The 17935-nt window shown below is 35.2% G+C and overlaps 1 protein-coding gene across 4 annotated transcripts in view; it reads left to right on the top strand.

Annotated features, from left to right (window-relative positions):
• Positions 1-17475, top strand: part of LOC126704591 (protein DMR6-LIKE OXYGENASE 1-like) — a 69102-nt gene extending 51627 nt beyond the window's left edge. For 2 of the 4 annotated variants that reach the window (XM_050403610.1, XM_050403607.1), the window contains exon 3: positions 2882-3157. In XM_050403610.1, the coding sequence (XP_050259567.1) occupies positions 2882-3142 (261 nt within the window). In that variant the 3' untranslated portion in view covers positions 3143-3157. Of the gene's footprint in view, positions 1-1346; positions 1903-2147; positions 2476-2881; positions 3298-15529; positions 15811-16264; positions 16593-16983 lie in introns of those variants that run through there. The other 2 variants (XM_050403606.1, XM_050403608.1) reach the window with 2 other exon arrangements.
• Positions 17476-17935: the final 460 nt, after the last annotated feature.

The raw sequence follows: 17935 nt of genomic DNA, 5'->3' as shown, positions 1-17935 counted from the left end.
CAATATGGTTACTTTGATCCTTAATCTTAAATCCATTCTGAGTACACCATAGTTGAGAGAAATTACGAGCTACAACATCAACATTAAGGACCCTTTTTGTGTAAAACTTTGCAGCCAGGATGAATTCCTTTGACCCCATATCAAATCAGAGATCAAACTTATCCTCCTCCGGTCCCTGCAGAGACATCTTATTCCACTCCACCATAATCTCCTCCATGAAGCAAAAGAAATAAAGTGTTTCCCAAGACCCCTACAAGAAAAACCCACCAGCTAGCCTGTAGCAACCAAATGGTGGCTAACAGGGACTGACTAGCCTTCAAAGGAAAGGACCGGCTCTTTCTTAGCCTAGGAGAAGTTGGGAAACCCAAACTTTCAATAGCAACAGAGAAAACGTTTTTGCTCAGTACTTAGCTAATATGTCAATGTTTATATCAAAGCGTTTATACAAAAAAAGGAAATCACGTGAGGTCTTTCATCACACTAAAACATTCCTACTCTGCAACTTATATATTTAAGAAACAAACTATCAAAGGACATGGTAAAACCTTTTTATTTTTTAATATATATATATATATATATATATATATATATATAATTTGGTAGTTATAATGGGGAAAGAGAGGATTTAAACTTGAATCTCTTGAACTCATCAATAAATATTAATTAGTTAACTACAAGGCTCTCAATAAGATATGAAAAATTTAGAGCTTCAAGTTTTTGAGATTAAATTTAGGTTATTTACCAAAAAAGAGAGTAAATTGAAATTTGATCAAAGGTTGAACATTAATAGTGTAAATATTGATTTTTATTTAAGCCATATGATAATAAATTATAAAAATTAGTAACATTCATAAAATTATATCTTTTTTGTTTATACAATATCTGTTATAATTGCATTTAAACACTTTCACCACAAATCTTAAATAACAGATTGTTATAAATTGTTATTAGTAGAGTAAAAAAGTAATTTCAGTTGTATGTTCGAATTAGAATCAATAAAAACTAACAATTTATAATTTGTTGTAAAATTATTATAAAAATATTGTAAACTTAACCCTACTTTAGCAATAGCCGCCTAAGTTGCAAAGCCGCCCCGACCACAACAATAAAAAACGATAACTTCGGTAGCCGATGTTTATTGCCAAAAGGGAAAATATCCTAGGGATAGAACAAATCAACTCAGCCATGCAAGCGCAAACGTCACAACCTAAGAAAAACAGTAAGCATATAAAATCAGATACCTTAGTTCTAATCTCTTCGTACAAAACCAAAAACTCGTCCAAGTTCAATGTACAAAAAACTCAACCTCACACTATAAAAGTTAAAAAAAAAAAACCTACCTTCACCACCACACTCATTCTTACAAAACAGTGAAACACGCAGAAATTAAACCAATCACTTTGAGCACTAAAAAAATCATCCACCAATTACTATGGGAGAGGTTGATCCAGCTTTCATCCAAGAACCTGAACACAGGCCAAGAATCTCCTACATAGAAGGCAAAGGTGTCCCACTAATCGATCTGTCTCCAATACGCTCCTCCAACAATGTTTCCGCCATTTTATTTGAAGGCCTTGTTAAAGAGGTAGGCAATGCATGCAAGGACTGGGGGTTCTTCCAGGTGATCAATCATGGGGTGCCTTTGGAGAAGCGCCAGAAGATTGATGGTGCCTCGAGAAAATTCTTTGCGCAGAGTTTGGAGGAGAAGAGGAAGGTGAGGAGGAATGAGAAGGAGGTGACTGGTTACTTTGACACAGAACATACCAAGAATGTTAGGGACTGGAAAGAAGTCTTTGATTTTACTATAGAGGAACCCACTATAGTCCCTGCCTCGCATGAGCCTGATGACAAGGAAGTCACTGAATGGAATAATCAGTGGCCTGAGTACCCTCCCGAATTAAGGTAAGGTTTTTAACAATAATTAATATATAGAAATCATTACTATAGGACTATTGTGTCCTAATTCCTAAGGTTAACATGTTAGTAATAGTAACATATGAATGTCTCTGCATAACTATTATTTGGGAGGACCCTCTGTAATTGAATTAGAATTGAGATTAATCTATCAAGAATTGTGATCTAGTTTGAAGCCCAATTCAAGGGGTTTAATCTATGTGATCTGATGGGTTTCTTTGACCACTATCCAGGGAGACATGCCAAGAGTATGGTCAAGAGATGGTAAAACTAGCTTACAAGTTATTGGAACTTATTGCTCTATCCCTAGACTTGCCAGCAGATAGGTTCCATGGCTTCTTCAAAGATCAGACCAGCTTCATGCGAGTAAATCACTATCCACCTTGCCCTACTCCTGAGTTAGCGCTTGGTGTCGGTCGGCACAAGGATGCTGGTGCCTTAACCATCCTTGCTCAAGATGATGTTGGAGGATTGGAAGTGAAGCAGAAAACAGATGGAGAGTGGGTTCGGGTCAAACCCACCCCAGATGCTTATATCATCAATGTTGGTGACATTATTCAGGTAACAATTCCAAATTTTTAACTTTGTATAGTACAATCATTCATATTTTTGTTAATAGCCAAACTTGCTTTCAAGTACCAATGACTAGAGGTAAAACTGACTGAGAAACCCAAGAAAGAAGTAATGAGCAAAGTCCATATATACTTTGAAAATCTGGAAGTCCAAGTCTATAACATTTTTGTCTTCAATATCCAAATTATCTTTATTAATTAAAAGAAGAAAATACAATATCCAAATCCAAGTATATGAGTAATGTTAGTATATCACTTTTTTCTCAGTGTTATCCATATATGCATGTATGGATGAAAAATATAAAATTAATACTACTATTCCCTTATTAAAATTGGTATGTACTTGGAGGTTTTCGTGGTTGGCCAGTTTCACTTAGAATGGAAATGTTTTTTAGGTTTGGAGCAATGACAAGTATGAGAGTGTGGAGCACAGGGTGATGGTGAACTCAGAGAGGGAAAGGTTCTCTCTTCCATTTATCTTCAACCCGGCACACTACACCATGGTCAAGCCCTTAGAGGAGCTAACAAATGAGCAAAACCCTGCAAAATATAAGGCATACAATTGGGGCAAGTTTATAACCACCAGAAAGCGCAGTAATTTCCAAAAACTTAATGTTGAAAATATCCAAATTTATCATTTCAAGATATCAAATTAAGCTTGTGAATTTCTATTATCTATAGGCAAGAAATAATATTAAGCTTGTTGTTAGTACCATGATCAACATAGAGACTTTGGAAGCATGATGTGTTTCAATGTCTTAGAGATGAGCAGTACGAACTATAAATATCAATAATGGAGAGTTTGCTTCAATGTATTTGCCTTATATTGCAAAAAAAGAAAAAAAAAAAGAAATATAATATATAAAGGGTGTGTTTGGATACCGCTTATTTTGCTGAAACTGAAAACTTATTACTGAAGTATTGTAAATAAAGGTAAAAGTTAGTTGAAATAGTATAGTATGACTTATAAATAGTACCAAAAAGTGCAATATAGCCCATGAATAGTAGAAAAAATAAGCTGAATAGTAAAATAATTTTAATTTTCCATTCCAATCCAAACGCACACAAAGTATTATGGGAGGAAGGAAATTGAAGTCATTGCATAATGCTTGGATAAATCCAAAATTATCATATTTGAGTATTTAAAAGTTCTGCATAAAACTTCCACTTTTACTTGGTTTGAGAGAGATGATATCTAGGCAATTTTATTTTTACCCCATATATTTTTCTAGAGACTAATTCCTTGACTTATTTAAGCCATCGACATGTCATTTTTTTGGTGGAAAGCAATTGCCATCGCACCTACCTTAGATAATTTTTGCTCAGTTATCTAGTTGGACAATTATTTGACCAAATAGAACTATTTTAAACTTATATCGAAAAGTAGCCTTTTTGAATCTGGAGTCGAGTTTTATGTCAAATCTGTTGATATGGCTATGACTAATTTGACATTTTCAAAAGATTGATCCACTTGGATCTCGACTGTTCAAGAGTCAAGATTCTTCCAATATTAGTAGATTAGATTACTAAATCTACTAACCTCTCTCTCTCTCTCTCTCAACACACACACACATACATGTACACCAATACTCCCACACACCAATACAACCCTAAACTGTTGATTCACCATGATTCCGTCACCGCCATGCTTGTCTCTAGGGGTGAAGTCAGGAATTTTTGTTTGGGGGGGGGGGGGGGGCGAAATTGCAGTACTAATATATTTATTAAGACAAAACCCACACACACATATATATATATAGACGCTTTTTTATTATATACACACACAAACCTGTTAAGGGCTGCAACTCATCTAGTGAGAGACTGGACTTCCTTGATGTTTTTTGGTGGCTCCATGTCCAATATTGCTTGGATCTTATCAGGATTTGCTTTGATTCCCTTGTGAGAAACCATAAATCCTAGTAACTTTCCTGACAAAACCCCAAAGGTACACTTGCTTGGATTCAACTTCATATTATATCGTATGAGCGTGTCAAAAGTCTCCTAAAGGTCGTACAGGTGCTTCTTCTCATCCAAACTTTTCACCAACATGTCATCTATGTACACTTCTACATTCTCTCCTATCTGTGGATGAAACATATGATTGACTAGCCTCTGATAAGTTGCCCCTGCATTCTTTAGACCAAAGGATGTCACTTTGTAGCAAAATAGGCCTTAACTAGTAATGAAGAATGTCTTCTCTTGATCTGCCTTGTCCATCCTTATCTGGTTATAACTCGAGAAGGCATCCATAAAGTTTAACAATTGATGACCTGCTATTAAGTCTACTAGAAGGTCAATACATGGCAATGGATAGCTATCCTTGGGGTAAGCCTTGTTTAAATCGGTGAAATCTACGCACATCCTCCATTTACCATTAGCCTTCTTGAACATCACCACATTAGCTAACCAATCTGAGTAATAAACTTCCCGAATAAACTCTGCGATGGTTAACTTCTGGACCTCTTCCTTGATAGCATTATCTCGTTCAGGAGCAAAGACCTTTTTCTTTTGACAGACAGGCTTGGAGGAAGGATACACATTTCGACGATAGGCAATAACACTTGGGTCAATACCCGGTATGTCTTCATGACTCCACGCTAAAACATTAATGCTTTTCCTTAAGAACTAGACAAGGTCTTTCTTCATCCTCTCTTCCATGCTTGTTCCAATTCTGGTAAACCTCTCAAGGTTACTTTCGTCTAGAGGAACATCTTCTAGTACTTCAGTGGGTTCTGCAGCAGCCTTTCTTTCTTTTATGTTCATTGTCTGCACATGCTCGTCTGTAGCCAACATGGCTAAGTAGCATTCTCTAGCTGCTAACTGATCTCCTTGAATTTGTCCAATTCCCTAATTTGTTGGAAACTTAACAAATAGGTGGTAGGTTGATATCACTGCCTTCCAATTATTCAAAGTTGGTCTTCCAATGATGGCATTGTAAGAAGATAAACAATCTACAATGTGGAAATTTACTTCTTTAGCTATCTGATGTGGATACGCCCCAACCACAATGGGTAGAGTAATAGTGCTCACTGGTTGTACCTTCATTCCTTCGAATCCAACTAAGGGTGAGTTCACTAGAAGAAGTTGATCTCTTCCAAGCCTCATCTACTAGAAGGCGGGATAATTTAGGATATCTGCTGAACTCCCATTTTCTATCAACGCCCTTCTAGTTGTGTAGTATGCAATGAGCAAAGTTATGACAATTGCATCTTCATGTGAATGATGGACCTTTCCAGCATCTTCATTTGTGAAGGTGATAGCCTACTCGTTTACCCCCTTCGTCCTTGGTGGTCGTCCAGAGAGTTGGATGTTCTGTACCACCTTCAAGTAGGTCTTCCTTGACTTGGAAGATTTTCCTATTGAAGTTCCACCTACAATAACTCTTATTTCTCCAAGTGGGGGACGTGGTGGCTCTTCTATTTTTCCCTTTAATTTCTCATCCTTATGATCTGGTCTAAGAAAATTCCTCAACTTTCCTTGCCTAATAAGATTCTCAATCTCCTGCTTCAAATCATAGCATTCATTCGTGTCATGCCCGTGATCTTTATGGAAGCGGCAATATTTGTTCTTATTGCGCTTATTAGGGTCTCCCTTAATCTTCTCTGGCCAATTCAAGGATGGGTCATCCTTGATCTGCATAAGCACTTGATCAAGTGGAACATTCAAGGGCGTGTAATGTTGACTTCTCCGTGAAGACGAACCTGCCTTCTTGTTGTCTCGGTTCTTTTTCTCTTCCGTCCGGGTCTTTTTTGGACAAGGGCTTCGTTCAAAATGATGTGGGAGCTCCACTTCCATTTGCTCTGCTTTTTCCTTTTCTTGGCAATGATCGTATCTTCTGCATTCATGAAGTTTTGGGCTGAATGGACGAGTTCAGCCATGGTCTGTGGTTCTTGATCATAAAGCTTGTGGATGAATAAATCAAAACTAACTCTATTGTGGAAGGCTGCTAACAGCAGCTTATCATCCATCTTGTTCATCGTCAAAGCTTCCCTGTTGAAACGGGTGATAAAGGACCGTAAACTTTCATTATCTCCTTGCTTTATAGTCAATAGGTTGGACGAGTAGCACTTATGCCTTTGACCTCCAATGAAGTTATTGACGAACAACTTACTTAACTTCTTAAAAGAAGTAACGGTGTTTGGAGGTATCTTACTAAACCACACTCATGCTGGTCCCTTAAGGGTGGTTGGGAAGACCCTACACATTATCTTGTCTGAAACCCCTTGAAGGTAGCAATGTGATCACATGGGTCACGCGTTCCATCATATGAGCCCAATGCAAACATCTTGAACTTGGAAGGCAAGGGATGACTATTGATGGACGTATGAAAGGGGAATCAATTCGATGAATTAAATCATTTACATGATTCATCCTTCTCATATTTTCCCTCATTTCGTCCATGGCTCTCCTCATTTGATCTATCTCCTTTTCCAAGTGTGGCACCCTAAATGAAGCAGTACCCCTTGAGTGGTTTTCGTGCTCAACATTTTCTCCTTCTCTAACTTCTTGACTCTAAGCTTGCCTTTCCACTCACTATTCATAACGTTGATTGATCTCCAAGTTAACTCCTAATTCTGACGGGTTAGCTCTGCCATGGTGGCTACCATGGACTGCATTTGTTGGCCCAAAGGTGGTTGTACAACAGGTGCAAATTGGTGAGTGCAATTGGGATGGCTGGAAGCGTTTCCCCTCTCCTGGTGGCCTAGACTAGTGGCCAATGACCTTGTCCAGACCATACGGCCCTTTTTCAAAGAAAGATAAATTGCAAAACACAAATTCAACTTTCCCACAGATGGCGCCAACTGATGATACATAGAAAATTAGTAGACTGAATGCTCTAGGTTTTAATGAACTTGTGGTTGCTTAGAAGGCCTAAAAAGAAAGAAACACAAGATCAAAGGTGATTGGGGTGAACCGACCAAGAATCCTCTGATGCTTAAGTTAGTTTTCTCTCTAGAATTCAAGAATTCCAATTTTAGGAGTGGTGAAAACTTACTTTCATTTTATATGGCTAAGTCCTTTTATAGTGAACTTTGGAGTGGTTACTTGTTTAGTAACTTTCTCAATGTGGATGGAAGTTAGAAGGTTCAAACTTGACTTCCACAACTACTATCAGAAGTTAAGTACTTAGTGGGAAGTTGGAGCGATGAATAAGGATTTTGCTCATCCTTCAAAATAGTAGAACATGGTCTGAATCGTAAGCTTTTAAATAGAAATTTTCCCTGAGAATTTCTAAGTGTTGGGAGGTCGTCCAGGTGCTTCTATGCTGGACAACCTTCTTGCACTTGAACGATCTTCTTGTATTGGGACAACCTTTCTAGACTTAGATGACACTATGGATGAATTGGAGATAGTCCAATTTTTGGTTCACAATCAATATATATATATATATATATATATATAATCCAAGTACGGGGGGGCAAAAATGACAAGGGTTCTTTAAAAATTGTCAAATTATATATATATATATATATATATATATATTTACTATTTTTTTTTCAAAAATGATGGGGGCTTGCTCCTCGGCCCCCACGTGACTCTACCACTATGTGTAGATTTGGGTCCTTTCCATTTCTATTTGAAATGGAGAGTGTCTAGTTAAAGGATCAAATCTTTTTAAAATATATCTATGGTAAAAAACATGACAGCTCATAACTTAACCCAATATCAATTTTAATTGTGGTTAAACATTTAAACTAGATATCTCAACCGGACAAAGTCTCTACTGGAAAACAAAAAAATAAATAAATAAATAAAACACAAAAAGAAAGAAGAGAGAGAGAGTCACAGCTTTTTTAGGAGGGAAAAGTGAAATCCAAAGAGTCTATGTTTGATTATTTGAAGAGAACACATTCAAAGGTTCAAATTTTTGATTATTTTGGAGGGAACACATTTCAAAAGTTGTTTTTCTTTTGTACAATAGAGCACGTCTCTATTTCTATCTTGCCAAAACATAGGTACAACAATGCGAGTTGTTTATGGCTATCTTGTTTGATCTTTGATAATTTTTCTGCGTTTATATTGTTGTCTTGGTGGCTGGATGCTAACTGGAGTCTATTTGAACTTTAATTTTTAATTTTTTGAGATAAAGATTGAATCTTTATAATGGTTGGATGATTCTTGGAGTCTATATATATATATATATATATATATATTTGAGATAAAGATTGAATCTTTATTAAACGCAAATGTGGGTTGGTGAGTGATGCTTGTGTTTATTAGTCCTTATTAGAATATGACATATGACATATTAGAGGACACGATTATTGCTCACATATTGTTGAGCAAAATGATGTAATGTAGCTTTATTTTCAGTTTTAATGAATCCCATATTTTGTTCTTTAAAAAAAAAAAAAAACCATGTTTATTCTATTGGATTTTTTTACATCATCTCTGTTTTGAAAACTAAAATGATAGATGAAGGTTATAATAAATTTATGGTCAATTTTTTCTAAGGATAATGATGGATGTTTTAATGGGAGTACATGTTCCTTCTAATGTGCCCATGGAATTTACACCACTTAAAAGGAAGCAAATGGGGTAACATTAGGGAGGCTTATCAGCAAGTATTGCATTAGCATCACATTTAGAGAGTATATCAAGTGTGGTAGGCTCCAACGACAAAATTGATGGTGCAGGATGCCCATTGACTCAAGGAAGTGTTGCAAGTGGATGGAACGAGAAGGTCCATAAAGTCGAGCAATTTTTCTAGTTTAGGATCATGTTTTATAATCTATGACACATGTTGTGATTAAGTGCTCTTGTTTTGTAATTTTCCTAGTTTAGGACTAAACTTTTGATGTTCCAAAAATTAGTCACATTTGGCCACATTCAATTGTTCATATTTTTTATTATTTGGAGAAAATATTTTCCAAAGGAACATATCCTATTGTTACAAAAAAGCACATCTTTGTTTATATCTAGCCAAAATAAAGGTACAAGTTGTGACTAAATTTTCTATCCAGTTTTGTAATTTTCTTACTTTAGATTGAAGTTATGATGAACCATAAATTTGAAGTTTCTTTTCAATGGAGTTGCATTACAATCAATTTGATCCAACAGAGTCGACAAGAAAGGAATTTGATATCTATCAGGAAAAAAAAAAAGGAATTTGATAGAAAATGAACAAATTTTATTAAAATGTACACCTTTTTTTTTTTTTTTTGAGTACAAGCAAATCCATGCAAACTTTATTGAATCACCAAACTTAAGAGATTACATCAACATGAACTAAAAAAGAAATGTCTGGTGGAACAAATTCCATCCACACCAAGAGAGGGGAGGATTTCTTTGCTCTCATAGCCAAGGCATGGGCCACCCCATTACCTTGTCTTCTAACATGAGAGAAAGAGCAGGTTTGTAGCAAACCCATTGTAGACTTAACAGTCTTTTAAAATGTGCCCAAAATTTGAAAGATCTGAATTATTTCCTGTTAAAGCTTTGAAAACAATTTCTGAATCTCCTTCAAAAATACACTTCTGAAAACCCAGCTCCACTGCCAAAAGAATAGCCCTCCTCGCTGCCATTGCTTCAATAACCTCCACCCCTCCAAAAGGCAAAGTGATCTTTTCAGCTAAGGATGCCATCACTTCACCCTTATCATTTCTAACCACAACTCCTAATCCCGCTTCGTCTGAGTCCGCAAATACTGCGCCGTCGTAATTCACTTTGTAAGTGTCCTCTGGAGGTGGGCGCCATTTTTGAGGTGCTAGTTTCCGTTGTATAGGGCCGTCCGTCTTTTTGGTCTGGAATTCAGCTAGCAATTTTGTCGTAGCCTCGAGGAGCTTATTTGTTGGAAGGTTAGGCTCACTAAAGTGGCACTTATTTCTCCTACGCCAGATAAACCATGCTAGCACCACGGCGAGCTCCACACTTCTTCCTTCATGACCAATTCTACAGATCAGGTCCGTGACTGTGGTGGGCCTGTGAGGCAACTGTCGTAGCTTGTTGAAATCAATTCCCCAGCTAGTCTGAATCTTTTCGCATTCCCATAGAGCATGCATTATTGTCTCATCTGACTTACCACATAAGGAGCATAAGGCGGAGTCTAGTATTTTCCTGCGGTATAGGTTCTTTGCTGTTGGTAGTGACTCAGTGCAAGCCCGCCAGCAAAATTTTTTAATCTTGTTTGGAATATTAAAATGTACACTTTGATTGCATAACAAAAATTCCATTGAAATATACACTTTGATTGTATGATTATAATAACATGAAAGTTCTACAATTGGTGTGCCTATTGCTTGACTATACATTATACATTCCACCTCTTGCTTCTTGACTATACATTCCATCCAAAGTCCACAATTTTCAATCTTAGCTTGATATTTGACTCGCCTCATGCTAAAAAACTTGCCCCATCTCTTGGTATGAATGTATAATATCTCTTCGTTATTTAAGTTCTTTTGGTAACAAAGTTTTGGGATATATCATAGCTTTAGAATCCTAGGTTTCACTCCACATGAAATGCAATTGCCTAGAGTACCTGACACTCAAAAGGCCCTTCCAAGTTATTGATGATTAGGATCGATGAAACCTACCAGCAATATTAACAAATCCCAATCCTTCAGAATTATAGAGAACCCAATAACAGAAACTATCCAAAAAATTGTGCAGACTTTCCAAATGGATAACCAAAAAGCTTAAATCTCAAAATACAAAATCTACACAAAGAGAGGCACAAAAAACAACTAGGAAATTTAATTATTCTTCCTATAAGAGCTTTAAATACCAACCACAAAAGGTTTCTCAACAGTTTAGATTTTTCCACAAAAGGGTTCTTAACGGTTTTGATTTTTGAAAATTGAAAATTCATCTGCCTCACCCTAAAAGCTAGTGTATATCAACAACCAACAGCCAATAAACATAAATCTAGCCATAGGCTGAATGTTTTCTTTTACAGTTCATCATCAAAATACAATTATGTGCATTCCATTCCTATAAAGGACAATTTACACACACCCAATTCTACAATTAGTGGCATGACAGGGTAGGAAAAAAAAAGAAAAAAAAGAGGAGACATTCACAATACATTCCCTAAAACCTTTCATAATAGAGTGAACAATTAAAAATTAAATCAAAATCCTTGCAAATGCACAAAGATTTACATAATAGTAAGACCAAAAAAAAGATACCCACAAACCAAAAAAAGAAAAAAAAAAGAAAAAAGAACTAAACATTCTAATAACCACAACATAAAACACATATATTAAGAGACCCCAATAAAAATTAAGTTATAATAGGGTCTACCACAAATGTAAGAGGAGGGAGCACAATTTCTTTATATTCTGAGAGTACCTAAGAGTTTTCCATATATATAGGGTTTGGAATAAGGTTTGGTGCATATGTGTGTGTGTGTGTGTCTCTCTCTCTATATATATTTATGGTGGTGTTTATATATTTTATACGCATACTGTTATACACAAGTTTCTATACACTAATAAAATTGCACGGAGAGTTTACACACAAATCAAATGAACAATTTATTCAGGCGAAAATGGGTAATTATCCATAAAAAACAAACTATTTAGTTAGTAGGGTCCGTTTACAAACTATATATATTTTTAGCAACTCGAGCCTCAAAGACTCGATTTTAGGCCCCTAAATCGAGCCTCTAAGGCTCGATTTTCATGGGTTGTTCCTGTCTGATGTGGCACTTTGTCTAGGTGGCGTCTACATGGAAATCGAGTCTCTAAGACTCGATTTCCAACCCAAAAATAAAATATTAATGACCCAAAATGCAGAAACAGCGGAAAAAAAGGCAGAAAGAAAGAAAAAAAAAAAAAAGAAAGAGAAGAAGAAGAAGAAGGAATGGCGACACAGGCCGCGTGCGACAGATCCAGGCCGGCGACCCAGGCCGTGCGCGACCAGGTCGCCGCGCGACTGTTTCTGGGTTTTTTTTTTTTTCTTTCTTCTCTGATGAACACATTCTTCTCTGGTTTTTTTTTTTTTTCCTTTCTTCTCTGATGAACGCGTTGTTGTGGTTTTCTTTTCCTGCTGCCCTTGTGTTTTTTTTTTTTTTTTTTTTTCGTTTTAAATGTAAATCGAGTCTTAGAAACTTGATTTTCATGTAGATGCCACGTGGAAAAAGTGCCACATCAGACAGGAACAACCCATGAAAATCGAGCCTTAGAGGCTCGATTTAGGGGCCCAAAATCGAGTCTTTGAGGCTCGAGTTGCTAGAAATATATATAGTTTGTAAACGGACCCTACTAACTAAATAGTTTGTTTTTTATGGGTAATTACCCATTTTCGCCATTTATTCAATCTAATTATGTTTTAATAAGAGTTTCAGCATGATACTAAACATGCGTACTTTCTAGAATAATATATTTTGTTGGAATTAATTTTTCTAGAATGTATCAAAATTTACACTCTCCTAAGAGTAGAGTTACCGAATGCTGCCTAAGTCTGGCATTATCATGACAGGAAATATTTGTGAAGTTTGACTGAAGTAAGAGGCTAAAAGCATTCACATCCAAAAAAAAAAAAAAGTATTTTGTATTACCAAAAAACTACTTTATCTGTTTTACTTATCATACCACTCTACACCGTATAGATTATTCTTTGATTGGCTACCTCTCAGAGAGAGAGAGAGGTTTTTTTTTTTTTTTTTTTTTTTTTTTTTTTTTTTTATATTAAAATTATTGAAGGTGGAATAAAATAATAGTGTTTAAGATATACATGTTGCATTTCCAAGTACAATGAATGTCAAATAGATAAATTAGAGCCAAGATAAGAATGCTCGAACTCGAAGTTGTCTTGTCTAAAATGTTTTAATCCAAGTCTATGTAAAATGTATGTATACGTATATTACTTTTTCTCTATGCATTTCATACATGTATGTATCTAAAAAATGATGATACAATTACTTGCCAAATTATAATTAATAATCTATCCCTAAATTGGAGCTTAAATGTTATTAGAGGATTTTATAGTTAACCAGTTTAACTCAAGCAATGGAAATTGTTTAGGTTTGGAGCAATGATGAGTATGAGGGTATAGAGCACAGGGTGATAGTGAATTCAGAGAAAGAAAGGTATTCTTATCCACATTTCTTATTACCGGCACTCTCCAGTCTCCACCATGGTTAAGCCCTTGGAGGAGCTGACAAATGAGCAAAACCCTGCTAAATATAAGGCATAAAACTAGGGAGAGTTTATAAGTAACAGATTCTAGAGTAATTTCCAAAAACAAAAAGTTGAAAAACCTACAAATTAGTGATTTCAAGATATCAGAGTAAGTTGGGTTGGAGGTAGTATGACCAATTGGCAAAGAATAAAGTTTAGCTCCTACTCTATGTTGTTTAGGGAGATGGGACTTTGAAAGCATGATTTGGTTATCTCAGAGATGAGAAATATTGTGAAGAAATATGCTTCAATAAATTTTCCTTGTATTATATTACAAAAATCATTTATTATATACTTTATGAGAAAATAACTAATATATGAAGTACGAATGACTATGAATTGAAGTTATTGATGCAAGTGTATCAACCTAATAATTTTGTGAGATCCCGTTAGTTCAACTAGTAAAATTTATGATGGTTGAATAAAAGATCTGGGGTTTAATCCCTGTCTACACCAAAAATCGATTGATATCTTGTCTTGATAATAAAAAACACAATCATAAAAAACAAACGTTATAGGCTGAAAATCTATCCCAAAAAAAAAAAAAAAAAAAAAAAACCTGATAATTTCAATAGAGTTGATGTTTAAATGATTATGAATTTATGAAAATCAGGCTACCTATTTTGTCTCTTCACGTTTAATAAAAATGAACAATACTATAAATACAACTTTTTTTTCACAATTATTGAGTTGGAAAGCTTTCATAGATCATGATCTAGATCATTTACCATTGATTTTACATTTTTACCCACCATTAATAACTTACTATTTAAACAAAGTGTAAAATTTTTTGTGTATCTAAGTTTATTGAATAAAAATTACTTCTGTGTCCTGGAGACAGTATGGGTCATTTTAATAACATCGGCCAACAACGTGGGTCTTATTTTTATTATTTTTTTTAGTGAAGTAACCTTAATTCAAATGTTAATGCAAATAAATATAATATATAATATATTTATATCATTTAATAAACGGGCCTCATTTTATTTGGGGAAAATATTTCAAATCATTCTTTATATTTATATATATATATATATATATATATATATTTTATTATTGGATGTGAATTTTGAAAATTTAACCATTAACTTGCATGTAATTATTTTATCCTCCATATTTATAAAATTTAAAAAAAATTAAAGATCAATAACTATATCATCAATCAAATGTTTAAATATCAAGTTTTTATAGTTTAAAATTATATATATATATATATATATATATATAAGCTTATTGATTAAATAGTAAATAACATCAAATTTGACATGTTAAGAACATAAAAAGTATATAATTTAGCAATTAGTTTTTAGAATTCACATCTAACATAAAAGAAGAATTTGAAATTCTCATCTAACAATGCGGAGCCACCTCTGACGACAACAATAATGTAGAAGTTCCGTAACCGATGATTATTGCGATTAGGAAAATATCCATACATAGAACAAAACAGCTCACCCCTCCATTATGCAAGCACAAACGTCACACCCTTAAAAATATAGCAACCATACAAAATCATACCTTAGTTTTAATCTCCTCATACCATAGGAATCCGAAAACCCGTCCAAGTTCAATGTACATAATAAAACTCAATCTCACACATATAAAAGTTTAAAATACCTACCATTCCTTCGTCACCACACCAATATTCTTACAAAACAGTGAAACACAGAAATGAAAACCAATCTCTTTGAGCACTAAAAAAACAAATCCACCAATTAGTTAATTACCATGGGAGAGGTCGATCCAGCTTTCATTCAAGAACCTGAACACAGGCCAAGAATCTCCTACATTGAAGGCAAAGGTGTCCCACTAATCGATCTTTCTCCAATACTTTCCTCCAGCAATGTTTCTGCCATTGAATTTGAAGGCCTTGTCAAAGACGTTGGCGATGCATGCAAGGAGTGGGGGTTCTTCCAGGTGATCAATCATGGGGTGCCTTTGGAGAAGCGAGAGAAGATTGATGGTGCCTCGAGGAAATTCTTTGCTCAGAGTTTGGAGGAGAAGAGGAAGGTGAGGAGGAATGAGAAGAAGGTGACTGGTTACTATGACACAGAGCATACCAAGAATGTTAGGGACTGGAAGGAAGTGTTTGATTTTACTATAGAGGAACCCACTATAGTCCCTGCCTCACATGAGCCTGATGACACTAAAGTCGCTGAATGGAATAATCAGTGGCCTGAGTACCCGCCTGATTTAAGGTAAGGTTTTTAACAATAATATATGGAAATCTTTTTGTAAATTTACAATAAAATTCGACTAATTAATAATAGTTATTATGGATTAATATGGATAATTTCAGTATTAATTCTAGCCAATGTCAATTAGATGACAAAATTATAAAGTTCAACTTATCTCTACATGATATGAAAAGGGGAGTTCTAATCACAGCACACTTAATGGTTGTGGGAGCTAATGTTGCGAGAGCTGGTGAGTGGAGACCACAAGAGAGTGGATGGTACATTTTGATAACTAGTCATCTAAGGTTAACATGTTAGTAACATATGAATGTGTCTTCATAACTGTTATTTGGGAGGACCCTCTGTAATTGAGTTAGAATTGAAATGAATCTGTCAAGAATTATGGTTTAATTTGTAGCCCAATTCAAGGGGATTCATCTATGTGATCTAATGGGCTCCTTTGACAACTAACCAGGGAGATATGCCAAGAATATGGTCAAGAGATGGTAAAACTAGCTTACAAGTTAATGGAACTTATTGCTCTGTCCCTGGGCTTGCCAGCAGATAGGTTCCATGGCTTCTTCAAAGATCAGACCAGTTTCATCCGACTAAATCACTATCCACCTTGCCCAACCCCTGAGTTAGCACTTGGTGTTGGTCGGCACAAGGATGGTGGTGCCTTAACCATCCTTGCTCAAGATGATGTTGGAGGATTGGAAGTGAAGCGGAAAACAGATGGAGAGTGGGTTCGGGTCAAACCCACCCCAGATGCTTATATCATCAATGTTGGTGACATTATTCAGGTAACATTCTCAAATATCAAATTAACTCTGCTAAGTACAAATCATTCACTTTTTGTTAATAGCCAAGCTTGCTTTCAAGTATCAACTACTATAGGTAAAACTAACTGAGAAACCCAAGAAAGCATTTATGAGCAAAATCCACATTTAATTTGACAGAACAGAAATAAGTTGTCTACAATATCCAAATTATCTTTTTGAAAATATCCAAATCCAAGTATATGAATTATGTTAGAATATCACTTTCTTCTCAATGTTGTCTATATATGCATGTACGGATAAAAAATATAATTACTAGTCCAATTAAAATCAATTCTATGCCTATATTGGAATTGGTATGTACTTGGAGGCTTTTGTCGTTGGCCAGTTTCACTCAGAATGGAAATGTTTTTAGGTTTGGAGCAATGACAGGTATGAGAGTGTGGAGCACAGGGTGATGGTGAACTCAGAGAAGGAAAGGTTCTCTATTCCATTTTTCTTCAACCCGGCGCACTACACCATGGTAAAGCCTTTGGAGGAGCTGACAAATGAGCAAAACCCTGCAAAATATAGGGCATACAGTTGGGGCAAGTTTATAACCAACAGAAAGCGCAGTAATTTCCAAAAACTTAATGTTGAAAATCTCCAAATTTATCATTTCAGGATATCAGAATAAGCGTGTAGAACCTACTATTATCTGTAGGTAAGAAATAATATTAAGCTTGTTGTAAGTACCGTGATTTGTATAGAGCCTATGAAAGCATAATGTGTTTCAATGTCTTGGAGACGAGCAATCCTGTAAATAACAATAATGGAGTATGCTTCGATGTATTTGCCTCATATTGCAAAAGCCATTGGACGTGATAATATTTAAGTATAATGGGAGGAAACTGAAGTCATTGCTTGATGCGATAAATCCAAAATTGTTATACCTGGATATTTGGGCCCGTTTTGTAGAGAAGTTTGAATAGTGTTATTTGTAATTTTTTGAAATACATATAGATAAAAAAATATGTGGAAATATGTTTAATATTATTTAAAAACTAAAAATGAATGTTTGAAATGCCCTACCAAACGGGCCTAATTTTCCACATAAAACTTTCACTTTTACATGGTTGGGAGAAATAATTTCTAGGAAATTTTACTCCCATAATGTTATTGAGAAACTGGTTCCTAACTTCAACCACTGACGTACATGCCATATTTTGGTAAAAACTAAAAAGTGATTGCCATCGCACCAATCTTAATTAGATAAATTTTCTCAATAATCCAGTTTGAAAATTATTTAACCAATAGAACTATTTCAAACTTATATCGAAAGGTAGCCTTTTTGAATCTAAAGTCAAGTTTCATGCCAAATCAGTTGA

The sequence above is a fragment of the Quercus robur genome, chromosome 11 (assembly GCF_932294415.1).
Source record: "Quercus robur chromosome 11, dhQueRobu3.1, whole genome shotgun sequence".
Taxonomy (NCBI): domain Eukaryota; kingdom Viridiplantae; phylum Streptophyta; class Magnoliopsida; order Fagales; family Fagaceae; genus Quercus; species Quercus robur.
The sequence above is the reverse complement of the archived record's forward strand: the minus strand, read 5'-3'. Positions and strand labels throughout refer to the sequence as shown.